Below are 16776 nucleotides of genomic sequence, written 5' to 3' on the forward strand. Positions count from 1 at the left end.
AAAAAAGCGGACCACTAGAACTGCGCTCCCAACGCTCAGGGACAGAAACAGTGATCTGGGTAAGGATTACCAGCGGAGCAGGTTACCTTTTTTGTTAAGATTTTGTCAGTTAAAATTAGTACATGACAAAGCAAATTACAAAGGCTTCAAAATGGGCAAGGTCATAACCTGGTCACAAATTAACTAAAATTGTAACTAAAATAGCAAGGGCTATAAATGGAGTTGGTACAATGTATGTTCAGGAGGAAGACTACGCCTTCCAACATGAGATTGTTTCTAACCTTGCCCCCCACTCTACTCCCCTAATCTATTTCCATTCCTAGCCCACTCTCTAGGTTACAAGCTTGATCGATCACCATGGTAACCAAGTCAACTCCTCCCTTGATTTGTCTGCCATGGTAACAGATCATAGCTCCACCCTCGCCACTCACAGTGGCACCGATGCCATGGTAACTAACCGCTCCACCCTGAACTCCACCCCTTCTACCAATAAGCGAGGGCATTTAAACCTGCCAGGTTCGCCTGCCCTTCGTGCATTGTTCTTCGTACACAGCACATCGAAAAGTTATCGTATCGTTGAATCGTTCTAAACTTACCTCAATGGATTTGGATTTCCCAATCACCCTCCAAGCCTCCGACGAGGAGGATTTTTCTCCAAACGCCTCCACCGCCGTGTCCGACACGCCGCTCTCCCGAAGGCTACGGGGAACGCCGGTGGAATTCCACAGAGGTCCGAGGTCCACACCTAGGCAACCCTCCGCCTCTCCTGTCCACAGCCGGAGCTCCCGGACCAGCCAGCGGTCCCGGTCGGGCCGCGCTCCTCCCGTTCCACCCCACCATCTTCCTTCTCCTCCTCCTCCACACCAACGTCACCATTCCACCACCCGACGTGAGGAGGAGAACCCGATCGCCCAGCACGGCTCTGGACGTAACCATCCTCCTCGCCACCATTCTACCCCCCGACGCCAGGTCGCTTCTCCTCCCCCAGCCCGGCCTCGTCGGGGGAGGCCCCCAGGCAGACGTCGTGATGACCACCACCCCATCGCTCAGCACTCTCCTCTCCCCCCTCCTCCTCCTCCACGGCGGGCGTCTCTAAGAGCGCCACCTCCAGCGACCCCGTCCAGGACGGTAATCGCGCCCATCCGCGATTGGACCGTGCTATCGCTCAAAAAGGCACTAAGAGAGAAGAGTGTCGTTTTTTCTAGCACTGCAAATAAAGGACAACTATTCCAACTTTACACATCAACAGCGAGAGTTTCGTCTTCTCCAGCGGGTCCTTCCCAGTCGCATCACTATGACGTCACACAGCCGGCACGGGGTCCTAGCAGCAGACACTACAGCAGCAGAGCGGACATCACAACGCCCGCTCGAAGCACAAGTTCATCAGGTGAGGCCGTTTCGTCCTCCTATAATGTAATTCAGCCAACACCGTTGTTTATTACTACAAAAGATACTCGCCTATCGAATTTTCCACCTACAGGTCGCACTCTGCAGAGCCGCCTCGGACCCCCAACCCAAGCAGAGCAGACCAGGCTTGTTCCCACTACCCCCTCCCCCATGCATGTTCCTTCACCCCCCGTGCCTGCTCCCCTCCCCCCCCCTCCTTCCCAACCTTTAATCCTTCTCCACCCCACCCCTTCCCCCTCTCTCCAAACCTCCCGGCAAAGGTTTTCATCCCAGTTAATGCAGGCTTCACTGTCATCCCATCCCCCTGCACAATCATCCAACCTTCCCAACACCTCTGTCTCTTTTTCTGTTCCTGTCCCTGAGGCCGCTAGCCAGCCCAACACCCAGATGGCCATCGCACCAGGCTGGCTGGCACCTTCAGCCCCCACTCAGGTGCCCCCCCAATCAGCCATGGGCATCCTGAGCAACGTACCTCTCTCTTCTTTCCCTCCCACCCCCGCCCTTGTGTTTCCAACCCCCCCCTTTTCTCTCTCCTCCGCAGTCGCAGCCCAGGTGCCACCGAACGCGCTGTCCCTCAACCCACAACCTGTATCCCATCACCTCCGCCAACAAATCATCCAGGGTATGGACATCGATCTCTCAGCCATATTAAAACCATCCACCCACACCTTTCAACCCCGGACAGTCGACTGCGGAGGCATCTCAATCACCCTCCGAGACCTCGCATCCACTTCATCACCCCACAACATCCTCACTGCCACCGAATTCACCCTAGCATTTTCAATCTATAGGAACGTCATCTGCTCACTATTCCCCCACAGAAGGCAAGAGTTAGATGACTACTTATCCCTAATCATGGACATGGCAGTGCGGTTCGGGGGCACGTTATTCTACGAATATCACCGGCAGTTCGCAGCGAGGGCGGCTGCCCGTATCCAACAATGGAACATCAACACCTACTGGGGAGCGCTAGACGTGGAATTATACAGCCGGCTGTTCACAGGCAGCGCCACCATAGCGTGCAACATCTGCGGCTGCCCCTCCCACCCCACCACCGAGTGCGTGCTCTCCGCACACCAGTCCACACCCGTAGCTCAACCTCCAGCAGTTCCAGTTCCCCACCACAATCGCCCCACCCCATACTCCATCCCTCCATCAGCTCCCCCCCTCATGGGAGCAGCAACACGCCAGCCAGGCCGGGACAAGCGACCCAAACCCAGCCGCCCCACAGCCCAACCAGCCTCCTCCCAAGCCACGGACAAGCGTGGCAGGAAGATCATGTTCATCGGCTCCCGCATGCTATGCAACAATTTCAACGACGCAGGCTGCGACTCATCATTCTGCAAACTCCTGCACGTATGCACCTACTGCGGAGGAGCCCATTCCCGCCACACTTGCCCCCACAACCCAACCAAACCTTCCAAAAGCTGACTAGCACGCCATCTAGCCACCCCCATTAACATCCCCGCCCTGGCCAAGGAGCTCGCATTCCACCCAGACCCCACATTCGTCCACTTTTTCATAGACGGTCTCAATCATGGTTTTTCACCCGGCCTAGTCACACTTCCGGATCATTCCCACTTTTGTAATAACCTCCAGTCCGCACTAACGGAACCAGAAATCGTCACCACCCTGCTTGAGAAAGAAGTAAAGCAGGGTTTCATGATCGGTCCGTTCGATTCCCCCCCATTCCCCATTTTCCGCATCAGCCCAATAGGAGTGGCTACCAGGAAGTACTCAGGGAAGAAAAGATTGATCATTGATCTATCTTCCCCACACGGTTCATCCATCCCCAGTATAAATAGCCTCATCCCCAGTCCAGATTTCACACTCCACTATTCAACTGTAGACCATGCCATTGCCCTGATTCGGCTCGCTGGACGTGGTGCCTGGCTATCAAAAGCCGACATCACGTCTGCCTTCAAAGTCCTCCCACTCCACCCAGACTCATGGCACCTTTTCGGCGTCTGCTGGCAGTCAAAATATTATTTTGCAGTAAGGCTAACATTTGGATGCAAAAGTAGCCCAAAACTTTTCGACAACCTATCAGAGCTCCTTTGCTGGATTTTAAGCAACAATTACCACATCCCACACCTCGTCCATCTCCTGGATGACTTCCTCACCGTCGACCCCCCATCAGCCCCCCCCGCACGCAGTATCACGTGCCTCAAGACCGCTTTCGCGGCACTCGGCGTTCCCCTGGCCGAGGAGAAAACTGTGGGTCCATTCAACAAAATCGAATTCCTAGGAATCAACTTGGACTCCACCTCATTTCAAGCCTCACTCCCCACAGATAAACTAGACCGTATTACACTACTCATCTCCAACTTTCTACAAATCACATCATGCACCAAGCAGCAGCTACTCCAGTTACTAGGTCACCTTAACTTCGCCACAAGAATCATCCCACAAGGCCGTTCATTTATTTCCCACCTTCTCCACCTCGCTGCATCCGTGCCATCCCTCCACCATCATATCACGTTAGACTTAGAATGCCGCACAGAGCTTAGGCTCTGGCACCTCCTGTTATCCAACTGGAATGGCATTTCTTTCTTTTACAACGATTTCCACTCCTCACCAGAGGATTTGCAACTATACACCGATGCAGCGCCCTCTGTAGGTTTCGGGGGTTACTACAGAGGGAGATGGTTCGCAGAACCTTGGCCCCTAGATTTCGTTTCCCCCCCGTTCGACACCACCCACTCATCAGCATTATTCGAATTGTACCCAATCATTGTCGCGGCCTCTCTTTGGGGCCACGAATGGACCAGCCGCTCAGTTCTTATACACTCCGATAACCAGTCCACAGTCCACATTATTAATAAAGGCCGGTCAGCATCACTAGCCATCATGGCACTACTCAGACGTCTAACATGGCTCTCAGTCACCAATAATTTCATAATCAGAGCAGCCCATGTCCCAGGTTACCACAACATGGTAGCCGATTCACTCTCACGTTTCTCCTTCCAGAAATTCAGATCCTTGGCGCCATCCGCAGACCTCCACCCGACTCCAGTACCTCCATATTCAGAAATGACCTTCCCATAAACCATCCTCTCCATAACCTGGTATCCATCTCCCGAAATCACATCCTGCAAGGTATAGCTCCATCCACACTCTCCTCCTATTGGACAGCATGGAACAATTTCCAGTCATTTCATTCTACCCACAGCCTGCCATTTCCGTCTCTGGACCTCATTACACTCACCTCCTACATTAGCTACAGCCATTCCTCCCGGGCCATGCATCCATCAACCATCCGTGTCTACCTATCAGGCATTAATTTTATTACCAAGCTCCTAACAGGAGCACCTCACCCCTTTGCTCAGCACTCCCATGTCACCCTGCTCCTTAAGAGCCTGAGAAGGAATGAGCCACGTAATCCGCCACGCCGCCAACCTATTACCTCTGACGTTCTCGCAGGCTGCATCAACATACTCCGCTCTGGCTATGTTAATCCATCCGTAGACTCCACACTGGAAGCAATGTTTCTCCTTGCTTTCTTTGGGTTTCTTAGATGTTCGGAATTCACTGCTTCCAATTCCACATTCATTCCTCACTACCATCCCTGTTTATCTGATCTGACTATTCCGGATTCCTCCACACTAGTATTCTTGCTAAAACATAGCAAAACAGACCAATTCGGCAGAACGACGCCAATTTACCTGTTTAAACTCAACTCCTACCTCAGCCCTTACGAACCCCTGGTCCATCACCTCCATACCAGGCGCTCCTCTCACGCCTCCCCTTCCGATCCGTTATTTACCACTGATACCGGTTCAGTCGCAACCCGTCACTGGTTCCTCTACCACCTCCGGCAAGTTCTGACCAAGGCCGGATATCCCGCAGGTAATTTTTCCGGCCATTCGTTCCGAATCGGTGCTGCTTCTTCTGCATCTAGAAGAGGCATCACCGACCACACCGTCCAACTCCTAGGGCGTTGGACGTCCCAAGCATACCACACATACATTAGAACCAATGTCCAAGACCTCAGGAACGCCCACACTTCCATGGTCCAGTAAATGTCCTAATTAACGACTAATTATGCTTTCTATTTTTGGGGTCTCGAGTGATGGTGCGCCCTCAGACCACTGCCAAGACGGACGCCTATCTCCTCAGACCCTAAGCCAAATACTCAGGTCTCCACCCCCTGGAGCCACACGGTTATGCCACCCCCGTCAGGGCTACGCCCTTCCTCCCCCATCAGGGCCACGCCCTTCCTCCCCCATCAGGGCCACGCCCTTCCCCCCCCACCAGGGCTTCGCCCTTCCCACCCCCAGGGCCGCGCCCGCACTGGGCCCCGTCCTTCATCCCTTCCCAGGGCTACGACGCCCTTCTTCCCACACACTCATTTGCGCCCCCCTATCTATGCTTCGCACGCCCACGGCCCTTCATCCCCACTTCCCCTTCCTCTGTTCTCACTCCCTTCAGCTCACCTCACCCTAGCCATCCTCCCACCATCCTCACACCTTACATCCTTCACTTACCCTCCTCACTAGATAATTCGTACCCCTTGTCTTCACTCCTCATCCTCACTCCCTCCATCATCACCTCCCTGTCTGCACATCATCGCCCCCTCCATCTCCACTCCTCATCCTCACCCCAAAGCCTCCCTTCCTCCCGACCCTCCTCCCCTTCCCTTCCTTCCTTCCATCATCTAATCCATGCATAACCAAATTCCTTCCCGACAGATCCATCTCCTTCTTTTCTAAATAAAGAACGTTAAACGATGTTTGGTTTGAAGGCGTGGTCTGTACTCGTGAATGTAATTTACTGTTCACAGAGGACCTCCAACGAGCAACTACCAGAAATGAAGAGCTGGAGAGTGTTGTGAGGCAGAAAGAGGAGGAGTTGGCTATTTGCCAGCAAAATCTTCAGGCCTCGCAGCACACTTTGAGAGAGACCGAGGGGAGACTCAATAGTTGTGAGGTGGAGGTGAGATCTAGAGAGGAGGCGATGGGCGTCATGAAGGTCCAGATGAGACAGAGAGAGAGAGACATAACATGCCAACTCTCAGAGGGACGCCTGCAGAACGAAGAAGCCATGAGTGCGTACCGAATCAATGCCACATTTTGTGGAGTTTATTTTCTTGGATTCAAATACATTTTAGAGTTGCGTTTGTTCCGTGTTTTATTTTCTGTCTTTGGTTTTAGGCAGGACACGGCACGAGGGCCTGAGGCGAGTGGAGGAACTGGAGACGGAGCTCAGCACCCTACAGGAAGTCGGGAGGGAGGAGCAGCAAAAACAGCTGCGTATTCAGCAAGATCTGCAGAAAGAAAAGGTAATGTGTCACTGAACAGAATATTAATGGAATAAATCGCATCATTAAATATAATCTATAATTGTTCCTCAAATACAAGTACAAATATATAGCTTGTTTCAGATGTCAGGATTGTGGTCGATATCATGGTTTCAAATAGAAGAGGAAGAGAGATATTACAAAAGGGAGACGTGGGATGCAAGAACCACAGAGATAAAAGGAGAAGATGAATGCATGAAGGACAGCTCATTCAAGATCTAAAGCAACAAGAGGAAAAGAAGACTAAATTGATTCAGACGCAGAACAGAAGTCGAGTGGAGAAAATGATTAATTGTGAAAAAAGACAGAATAATGAAGCTATGAGACTGGGGAGGAGAGGAGCAGAGAAATACCAGCCCTCTGGACAACACCATTATCTAAAAGAAAGGATATATATATATAGTATAGATGTGTACAGTATATATATATAATTAACACATTGTGACTGGCATATAATTAATCATTCAGTAAAACTTCAAATGATCATAAACAGCTTGGGCTTGCTATGTGTATAGTTACAACAAACAAAACTATCTTAATCTCGGCTTAAGGAACAAAAAGGCCATAACTGGTGCTAACCTGTTTAAAATATATTTACCAATGTGTACAACCGCTCCTTCCAACAATTTCCTGTCAGTTGACCACCCTGCTTTGCCATTGCTACGGATTGCTGATGACTTTTAGATGATTAGATTACATTGGATCATTTTGATGAAGTGATGGTATTAATTTGATGTCAAATTGGTCGTAAACTGCCACTATATATATATATATATATATATATGTATGTGTGTGTGTGTATATGTGGGTATAACTGATACCTACATATATACTGTATGCACACACAAAAACATATTTTTAGAAACGATAAAAATATTTTTCGAAAATGTTCGATCTACAAGCTCACTTTGACGCACTGTGAGCGTATAGATTGGGTCTAAGTTCAAGGGTTCAAGTGATTTAAAATGTGTCATTGTGTTCCTGTAGGCCCTTGTCGCCTCTCTGTCTTTCCTGCTGCAGCAGGAGAAGGCAGAGTCCGACCAGCGAATGAAGGACCTGAGAGGTGACATGGAGGAGGTGCGGGGAGATCTGGCTGCCATGGAGGAAGAGGAACTGACTCGCCGAGATGTGTTGGTGAAGACCAAGGGAGAGCTCTTGAGCCTCCAGCAGGACCATGCAGAGCTGGAGAAACATCTGAACGAAACCAGGGCCCTGCTTGACAGGTACAGATCTAAACACCAGGCACACAGGCAAAGCCTCTTTTAATTTAATGTAAAAAATGGACCAGTATTTTTGTGTATTTTTTATTTTTTTTGTTTTTAAAAGATGTGATTACTAAACGGTGCTCCCTTATAGTGCCGTGTTTCTCAAACAGGGTACTAGTACTCAGAAATCTTCGTTTTTTAAAATATTTCTAGAATCGGTTACCTCTAGAAACTACCGTACATGTTTGGAAAATATTGATGTGCCCTATATTTTAAAATGCAACCAATTGTCATATCAGCCACCAGCGAATGAAGGACCTGAGAGGTGACATGGAGGAGGTGCGGGGAGATCTGGCTGCCATGGAGGAAGAGGAACTGACTCGCCGAGATGTGTTGGTGAAGACCAAGGGAGAGCTCTTGAGCCTCCAGCAGGACCATGCAGAGCTGGAGAAACATCTGAACGAAACCAGGGCCCTGCTTGACAGGTACAGATCTAAACACCAGGCACACAGGCAAAGCCTCTTTTAATTTAATGTAAAAAATGGACCAGTATTTTTGTGTATTTTTTATTTTTTTTGTTTTTAAAAGATGTGATTACTAAACGGTGCTCCCTTATAGTGCCGTGTTTCTCAAACAGGGTACTAGTACTCAGAAATCTTCATTTTTTAAAATATTTCTAGAATCGGTTACCTCTAGAAACTACCGTACATGTTTGGAAAATATTGATGTGCCCTATATTTTAAAATGCAACCAATTATCATATCAGCCACCTGCCAATAAAACCAAGTTGCCAGCTAGCTTGCTGTATTATTTTTGGCCCTAGCCTGAGTGAGTTTTGAATATTGAAAGAAAAATAGATAAGTGGACTAAATATAAGATAACAAAGCCATAGCCATTAATGGACAAATGGTCTGTTTCTGTCAGATGGCCCAATTCCAGCACTAAACGGGCCCTACAGCAAGCAGAGGAGAGGTCAAGAACACTGGAGGAGGAGGTGGAGAAGAAGAGTCACTCCGGAGAAAGACATGGTGAAGCTGAAGGACAACAACCTCATGCTTAATCAGGTCAGGCGCGCACACACACACTCAGGGTCCCCACGGTCATGAAATTCCTGGAAATATTTTGAAATAAAATTTAAAAAAATCCAGTACTGGAAAAGGTTTGAAATTGATCAAACATCATCAAAGGTCCTGGAATTTATCAAGGGTCCTGGAAAAATATTTGGCTATGCATTGTTTTTGGCTATTGATTTTGTTAAAACAAAACATTTTCATAAACATGAATAATATCACACGAAATATGTAACATAAGTAGTTTTTCGCCGAACGGGCTGTGTGACGGCAGCCTAATGTATGTCTCAAACTTTATTTTTGCTACACTGCCTATCTTTGGGCATTCTACATAGGAGTAAGAGACACATTATTGCGCCGAATGATTGTTATATAGGCCTGGAAATTGGGCTAAATATTCTGGAAAAGTTTTGGAAATTCATTGCTAAAAATGTGTGGGGACCCTGCACACTACTTCAGGCTTACTCTGGGTGGAAACTGATGCCATTATCAGGGGACCCACTATACTGTATGAACATGACTGGCCAATGGTTGTGGTTCACCTCCGCCAGTCTGAGTAATAACTAAACATCATTTCAATGACATTACTTTTCTATGCTATTTGTCCAAGTGACACTATGTACACACGCTAGCCACACACACACACACACACACACACACACACACACACACACACACACACACACACACACACACACACACACACACACACACACACACACACACACACACACACACACACACACACACACTCTATTATATCATGCATTTTTCAGTTTAGACACTCTTGGTTGCATAATACTTTGGTTGCTGTCATTCCTCTCCCCTCTAATTTCCTGACTACTTGTGTCTGCAGGTTAGGTCAGCCCATGCTCCTGCCGTTGGGTTCACAGGTGCCTCGGGCCTATAGGCTGAAACTGGTGACACACAGGATTGTGGTCAGCAGGCAGCCGCTGCTCTTTTTCTCCATTTTGTTTATGTTCAGTAGTTGCTAAGCTCAAGTGCCTCACCTTAGGTTCAGTTTACATGAACAGTCCTCAGATCAGTTTACCTTCACATTGGTGACCGTGCTGTTCCCTTCCCCCCCTTTTTAAGGTAGCAGTGTTTTAACAAGAGTGTAATTTCATTAGTGTGTGTGCGCAAATTAAGTCACAGTTGATCTTAACCTTTTGCGGTGTTGATTATATTAGTCTCATCAGTGTGCTGTGTTATTATTAAAGTCTTATTATTGCCCCCTGGTCAATGCATGTGTTGGTACACGCACACAGTATTCTTCATAAACTTTCTGCTGCTATTTAAATAAAGTGTCCAATGATTGTACGCACAAAAGCCTCTGTCTGTCTTGGGGATATTTGGTCACAACAGTAACACAGCGGACTGAGTGGCCCTGTCTTGCCCTATAGGACTGACCGTGGGTAGCTACTGGGACGTAAGTTGGGGCTTGATCAACCCTGGCTGGGTGACCTGGGCGAGGGTGTATGTTGTATGTTGCGAGACCCGAAACACCCGATGACCCCAGGCTACAACACTGATGATACGTCCCAGTTGCATCCATGTTTTTCTTTATTTGGTCACAACAGTAACAGTAAATGCATAGTTGGTTCAGGGTCTCTCCCCTTAAAGAGAGTGGCGTGGTCACATTGATTTATCCGCAAACCCCAGATGTTTTGATTCTGTAGTGTCGTCGAGTAGGTAGAAGTCCGAGTGTTTTTCGTTTTTCATTTCCCGTGGATTACCCTTTTCTGTCTCCATCAGGTGTAGATTTTGTGGATATTCAAGGAATGAATCCGTCGTCCACGAAAGGATGAAAATGAAGAGTATATCCAGTGAAAAACTGGCAAATATGTTGCCATGAGAGCGCGTCTCCAAGCGGGAGCGCGGAGAGCGCGTCTTCATGCGACTTCTCATCTCGGCGACTAGACTAGACTTGAATCGTTAGACGGCCGAAAACTACATAAAACTACAAGACGCCATTGCAGACGTCCTTTCAAGATGGCGGACTACGTTCAGGAAGGGGTGGTAGGTTTATACATTACATTTTTGTATTGATTAAAAATGTATTTTTTAATAAAGTAATAAAGTTTACTAAAGTAAATAATCTACTGTCCAACCTCGTTAAGCGTTAAAGGTAGGGTAAGTGATATTTTTTGGTTAAAACAAAAAGTATTTTGTTAAAAGGTTAAAATACTATATTCTGAAAGTAATCATTGCTATAGAGTGTTTTTTTCAGTAACAGATGTCTCCCTGTCTCTCCAGCTCTTTAATAAACAGAAAATACATTTTTCGGTACAGTAGGTGTCAAAATCTCAGCCAATCAGGAGAAAGTACCCATTTTTAAGCTTAATTTGTATAGTGTTTCAGTTCCAATTTTGTCTGCTCATTTCTTAGTGTCATCACTTCCAATTTCACTTGTTTAATCTGTATCCTGATTGAGTTCTCTATCCTGATTGGATAAAATTGGAAATGAAACTGAAACTGAAACGAAAATGCATTTTCTATTTAATAAAGAGGTGGAGAGACAAGGAGACTCCTTTTACTGAACAAACACTCTATAGCAATGAGTACTATCAGAATATAGAGCTATTTAACACTTATTTTAACCAACGCAAATCACTTACCCTACCTTTAATAAAGTAAATCATAGTTTGACTCTGTTTGTGGTGTTGACTTTATACTTTATATACTTAAATGTAGTGTCTAAAGTCCTATACTTTTAGGCACTACTGGTTGCCGACAGCTAGGGTTGTTTCGACGTGTGATAAAAAGACTGAAGTCCAAACCGTACGTAAAGTTCATATATAAATGCCTTTATTCTTATAGCTTTTGTGCCAATCACTCCAGCCTACAAATAATAAATACAATTAAACATAATAGTTAAACATAGGGTGGTGGGTGGATAAACCAACAGCCCTCATAAACACAGTCAAAAAACTGTTTGCCTCCTATCAGCAACTAATCAGAGATTAGCATGATGCAGGATTAGCATGATGCAGGCCTACTATACACTTTACAGCTGTATTATAATAACGCTACGCTTAGACCGGTCAATACATTAGTATGGTCGGTAGCAATACCGATTTGCGTTACCTAAATTGATAATCTAATTAATGACCGGCTTAGTTTATTGTAGATGCTAAGATGGTAACCACTAACCGGGGCTTAGATGCTAACCTGGTAGCACTTAGCATGATTCAAAAACAAAACAAACACGTACTCTGCCCTACGTATTGTAATGTAATCAAATAATGTTATGGATATGGATAGACAACAAAGCCTAGTTGGTGGTTGAATAGAGTGATACAATGTGTGGTACTAATTAAGGTTGTAACTGTTAACAGTTCAACTATAGTAATGACCACGAGAGACAGATTATTGACCCTTAAATGTCAGCTGCAGATCTGTCTTCTATATGTAACATTATTTATTTGACAGGGACAATGCTCACTATATCAACATGTCAGTTTTAACATCTATGTAAATGGGCCAGAGTTGGCCATACGCTAATTTATATCTGTAGTTCCTGAACAGGCTCTTTAAAATGATAATATATAATTAGGGCATCATCAGAGGTGTGCTAAATGAAGAGTCACTGTCTAGTCATCCAACACATGTAATAGCTCACCTAACACTATAAAAGACAGGTTAAAGAATAACATAATAAACTACCTAATATCAATGAGCCAAAACACTAGCAATATTATATGAATGATGTGTTCCCACTTAAATGATATAAGCATATTATAATTAGAATAAATCTAATTTAAGATTCTTCCTGTCATTTATGTGATATGAATGTTTACTGTTGGAAGTGCAAATAAGTTTAAAAGAAGAAAATCATTTGCTTTCAGATTCACCCAACTGTTGTTAAAGGAGATCATGCCTATATTCCACCGATTCCTGAAGGCCCCAATAATTATAAATGCAGACTCTGCAACAAGGTTGAACAATATGGCAAAATTGTTGCGCATCTTCAGTCCCACCGGCTGACTGCTCTAAAACATGGAGGTATTTATGCATGTAAATAAATGTTGCAGCTCTCAATTGTAATATTAAATACTAACTTATTCTAATTTGAATACTGTTAACATTTTTATTGCCTTAACAATGTTAAGTTATTTGTATAACTTATTATGTACAGGTGTCATGGACTGTGCATCAAAAGTTCTCATTTCCACTGCTGCTTCTGTGGACACAGCAAAACACAGCAAGCGATTTTAAAGCATGTTCAGAACTGTTACATCCGTATTGATGGCAATGTCCCGTCCTCTGAGAGAAGCCAGTTGGTCCAAAAGTTCCAGACTGATCCAAACACGCGTGTGGCCATCCTCAGCATCCAGGCAGCCGGACAGGGACTGACCTTAACAGCGGCCAGCCATGTGGTGTTTGCAGAGCTCTGCTGGAACCCAGGCCAGCTCAAACAAGCTGAGGACCGCGCCCACCGCATCGGACAGACCTCCTCCGTACACGTCCACTACCTCATCGCTAAGGGCACCTTCGACACAGTCATGTGGGGCATGCTCAAGAAGAAGGTAAAGGTGATGGGCAGTACTCTGAACGGGAGGAAGGAGTACATGCAGGCGGAGGAGGGTGACAAGGACAAGTGGGACTTCCTCAACTTCGCCACGGTGTGGACGCCCGAGAAAATGCTTAATGCATTATAAACACAACCAAGGGCGAAGATGAGTATAGAAGTCAGATAATGCACGTTTTGTAGTAATAATCAAAATCTACAAAGTAACTAGTTTTACATTTTAGTGTAGTTAAATTATAACATTTGCCTCTGAGATGTAATGGAGTAAATTGGAAATATTCCAGTAAAGTAAAACATACTGTACTAACGAATGTTACATTGTAATGTAAGCACTAGTAGGCTCAGGCTGACTGAATAAGTACCAGCCTAATTATTTTACGTTTTTATAGCACTTTATTTTAAGTCATACCTCTGGGTTAAAACTACCTCCAGGGTAACGACAGTTCTCGGAATTGTCTTTAATTTTATTTAAACAAAGAAAGCATAGACTAGGCCTATTTGTTTGTTTGTAATTTTTCCTTAATTTTATTTAAAACGAATGTTACATTGTAAGCAGCACTAGTAGGCTCAGGCTGACTGAATATATAAATATACATTCATTTCATCTCGCTCAAAGAGTCGACGTTCGACTGGATCGAATCCAAAAATATGGGTTCGACGCTCGAATCCATTCGAACGTCAAACATATCGAGCGGCTCGATATGTTCGATGTTCGACGTTCGAATGGATCGAATCCAAAACATATGCGTTTGACGTTCGATAGGTTCGAATGGATCCAATGCATGTGGGATTTTGAAAGGAATATTCAAACGTTGTTTTTGGCCAATTCTGGCAGCCCTACCTGCTCGATCACATTCATTCGAGCAGGACAATATCCAACTTCCCGACAGAAAGCTCAGACAGGTCTGCTGGCAACAGCGAATGAATGGCAGATGAGGGTGGACCCGGGGAATCAACTTAAATTCCCCCAAAACATTGTGGAGACCAGCCTCTGAGCAGACATTGTCCTGTTGTCAGAAACATCCAAGAAAGTCGTCATGCTAGAACTGATCACTCCCGGTCTGGTCGACTGGGTGAGGGGGTCTGAAGTTGAAAGACCCCCATATGACCCCATGTACTATCACTGATGTGTCCATGAAAGTCTATCACACGATATATGTAACCAAATGTCTAAATGAGCATATCTTATTGTTTATTATGGACATTTGGTGTATGGAGTGATTTCATTATAATGTAGTTGTATGCAGCCAGCAAGGTTTGTTTATGTTGAGGTGTATTGTATCATTGTTTGACATTTAAGTTTGTTGTACAATACCCTATGTTAATGTTTCTATCATATATGCATAATGTGGGCATTTGTTTATTTTTCTATTTGTCTTATGTGTTAACGGTTCAATGGTGGAGCCTAATAAATCCACCAGTAGATGAAGAAAGTGTGTTGTGTGTTGCCTGGAGGGAGTGATAATGACTGTCGATGTGCACAACAACAGTGTAATGCAGTGCTTTCATATTGTGTGTCCAATGCACACAAATGGGCACGTCTACATCTAAATGGGCAAGTCTAAATCTAGATGCATACATGTATACATGGCTATGGGCAGGTTTAAATCTCAAAGATTTAAACCGAACGTTGTAGAGTTGGAACGGAGTTTGCAGCTAAAAGTATGAAGGACTAGTTAGGGGTCAAAAAACGTCCGGAATATAGTATATAAATAGTGGCAATAACAATAGTGTGGTCGCTTTAGCGATCCCACAATAAATACCCTTTGTTTTGTGGTTCTCAGTTCATCTTTGCCCCAGGAGGGGCCGTTGCTACGATTCCTGTCCCCCCTGATGCATTCAAGGAAGAGAAATCGGGAAGACAGAGATGCAGTCAGTAAAAAGCTCATTAGAGGAAAGGGAAGATGAATATTCTAGTGGAACCCCTCTCACCAGTGTAACAACCCATCAGCTGCAAATACCACTCAAAATGGACACGGAGGAAATTAAGTCTGAATCAATGGATCAATATTCGAAGTAATAAAAGAGCTACATGGCTCTCACGGTTCTCCTACTCAGGCCACAGCATGCCCAATTCCAGATTCTAAGGAAATCCTAGCTCTCCTACGCGAACAGTCTAAAGATTTATTCACGCACATGAAAGACAGAGAAGGAAAGCCAGAAAAAGAAAATGCTTTTGGAAAATATTATGGAAATTGCATCATTGAAAATGCAGAAGCAGTTAATAGTCCGGGCTGACTGTTTGTCAGATGAGACTAGAGGGAAGACCTATAGGAAGTGGTTTTCTCCTGTTTGATAGGTTCATCCTCACAAATATCATCCTCACAAATGCTCATGTGATTGAAGACTTGCATGACCATGATAGAAAACTGCTGATGCAGGAGGTCACAGTCGCTTTCTGTTTCCGTCATTAAATAATCAGATATGTATTTGAATATGGCTTTTATTTTATTATTTAAAAAATGCATAGATGACATTTTGATGGTATTTACTGGTCAAGAAAATTAGTTGTTGGAATTCAGGTATTACATTAATGGTACACATTACCATACCATGTTAACATTTTCCATGGTGCACAGGAGAGACCATATTGATTTTTTAGATTTGCGCATTTCAGTAGACTTTGAGGGACATCTTAACACTATTTGCCGCAAACCCACAGATCGGAACAGTGTGTTACACGCACATACTGTAGCTACTGTTCCTTTTTAAAAAATAATGTAAAAACAAAATAAATACTACATTTTAAATGGTGAATTATCAACTAAAGTCATTATTCGTGCAAGTTCAACCACATTTAATATGAAAATAACTCTACAAGCTCACAGTGAGCTTGTAGATCTGCTTTTTTCAAAAAGATCTTGAAAATTGTTGGACATGGCAAACCACTTATAAGCTGTGCACACTACAGCGTTTTCTATCACTGGTGCGTCACCGTCTAAAGCCAAAATAAAAAGTGAGAACGCAACGGCACTTTGATGTTTACACTAGAGAGCGTTGTCGTCTAAACCCAGCCTCAGTTAGCAACCGGGAAATTAGTTGTCTCACAAAACAGGGGAAATACTTTTTGTTTTCCTGTAAGATCTGCTGTTTTTTTATGCATTTTATACAGTTGGTACATTTCGACAATACTTTTGCTTAAGTAAGACGAATTTCCCCACGGGGACCAATAAATCTAATCTAATCTAAACTTTTAATTTCTGACTTTTACTTGTGGTATTGAGTATTTCTACATTGTGGTGTTGATCCTTTTACTTAAGTTAA

At 44.9% G+C, this 16776-nt stretch overlaps 1 protein-coding gene across 1 annotated transcript; it reads left to right on the plus strand.

The window, feature by feature from the left end:
• Positions 1 to 6304: 6304 nt before the first annotated feature.
• LOC311040845 (uncharacterized protein) lies at positions 6305 to 8106 on the plus strand. Its single transcript, XM_084051211.1, has 3 exons — positions 6305 to 6454; positions 6561 to 6688; positions 7694 to 8106. Exons 1-3 carry the CDS (start codon positions 6364 to 6366, stop codon positions 7970 to 7972), a joined length of 498 nt encoding a protein of 165 aa, XP_083907337.1. The 5' UTR covers positions 6305 to 6363; the 3' UTR covers positions 7973 to 8106.
• Positions 8107 to 16776: the final 8670 nt, after the last annotated feature.

The sequence above is a fragment of the Gymnoscopelus microlampas genome (assembly GCF_963454915.1).
Source record: "Gymnoscopelus microlampas genome assembly, chromosome: 24".
NCBI lineage: Eukaryota > Metazoa > Chordata > Actinopteri > Myctophiformes > Myctophidae > Gymnoscopelus > Gymnoscopelus microlampas.

Bases quoted from the DNA above. Each gene is read 5' to 3' on its own strand.
- LOC311040845 (XM_084051211.1), top strand. From the start codon at position 6,364: ATGGGCGTCATGAAGGTCCAGATGAGACAGAGAGAGAGAGACATAACA. The intron at 6,455-6,560 runs GTGCGTACCGAA...CTTTGGTTTTAG, and splicing joins GCAGAACGAAGAAGCCATGA to GCAGGACACGGCACGAGGGC. The intron at 6,689-7,693 runs GTAATGTGTCAC...GTGTTCCTGTAG, and splicing joins AAGATCTGCAGAAAGAAAAG to GCCCTTGTCGCCTCTCTGTC.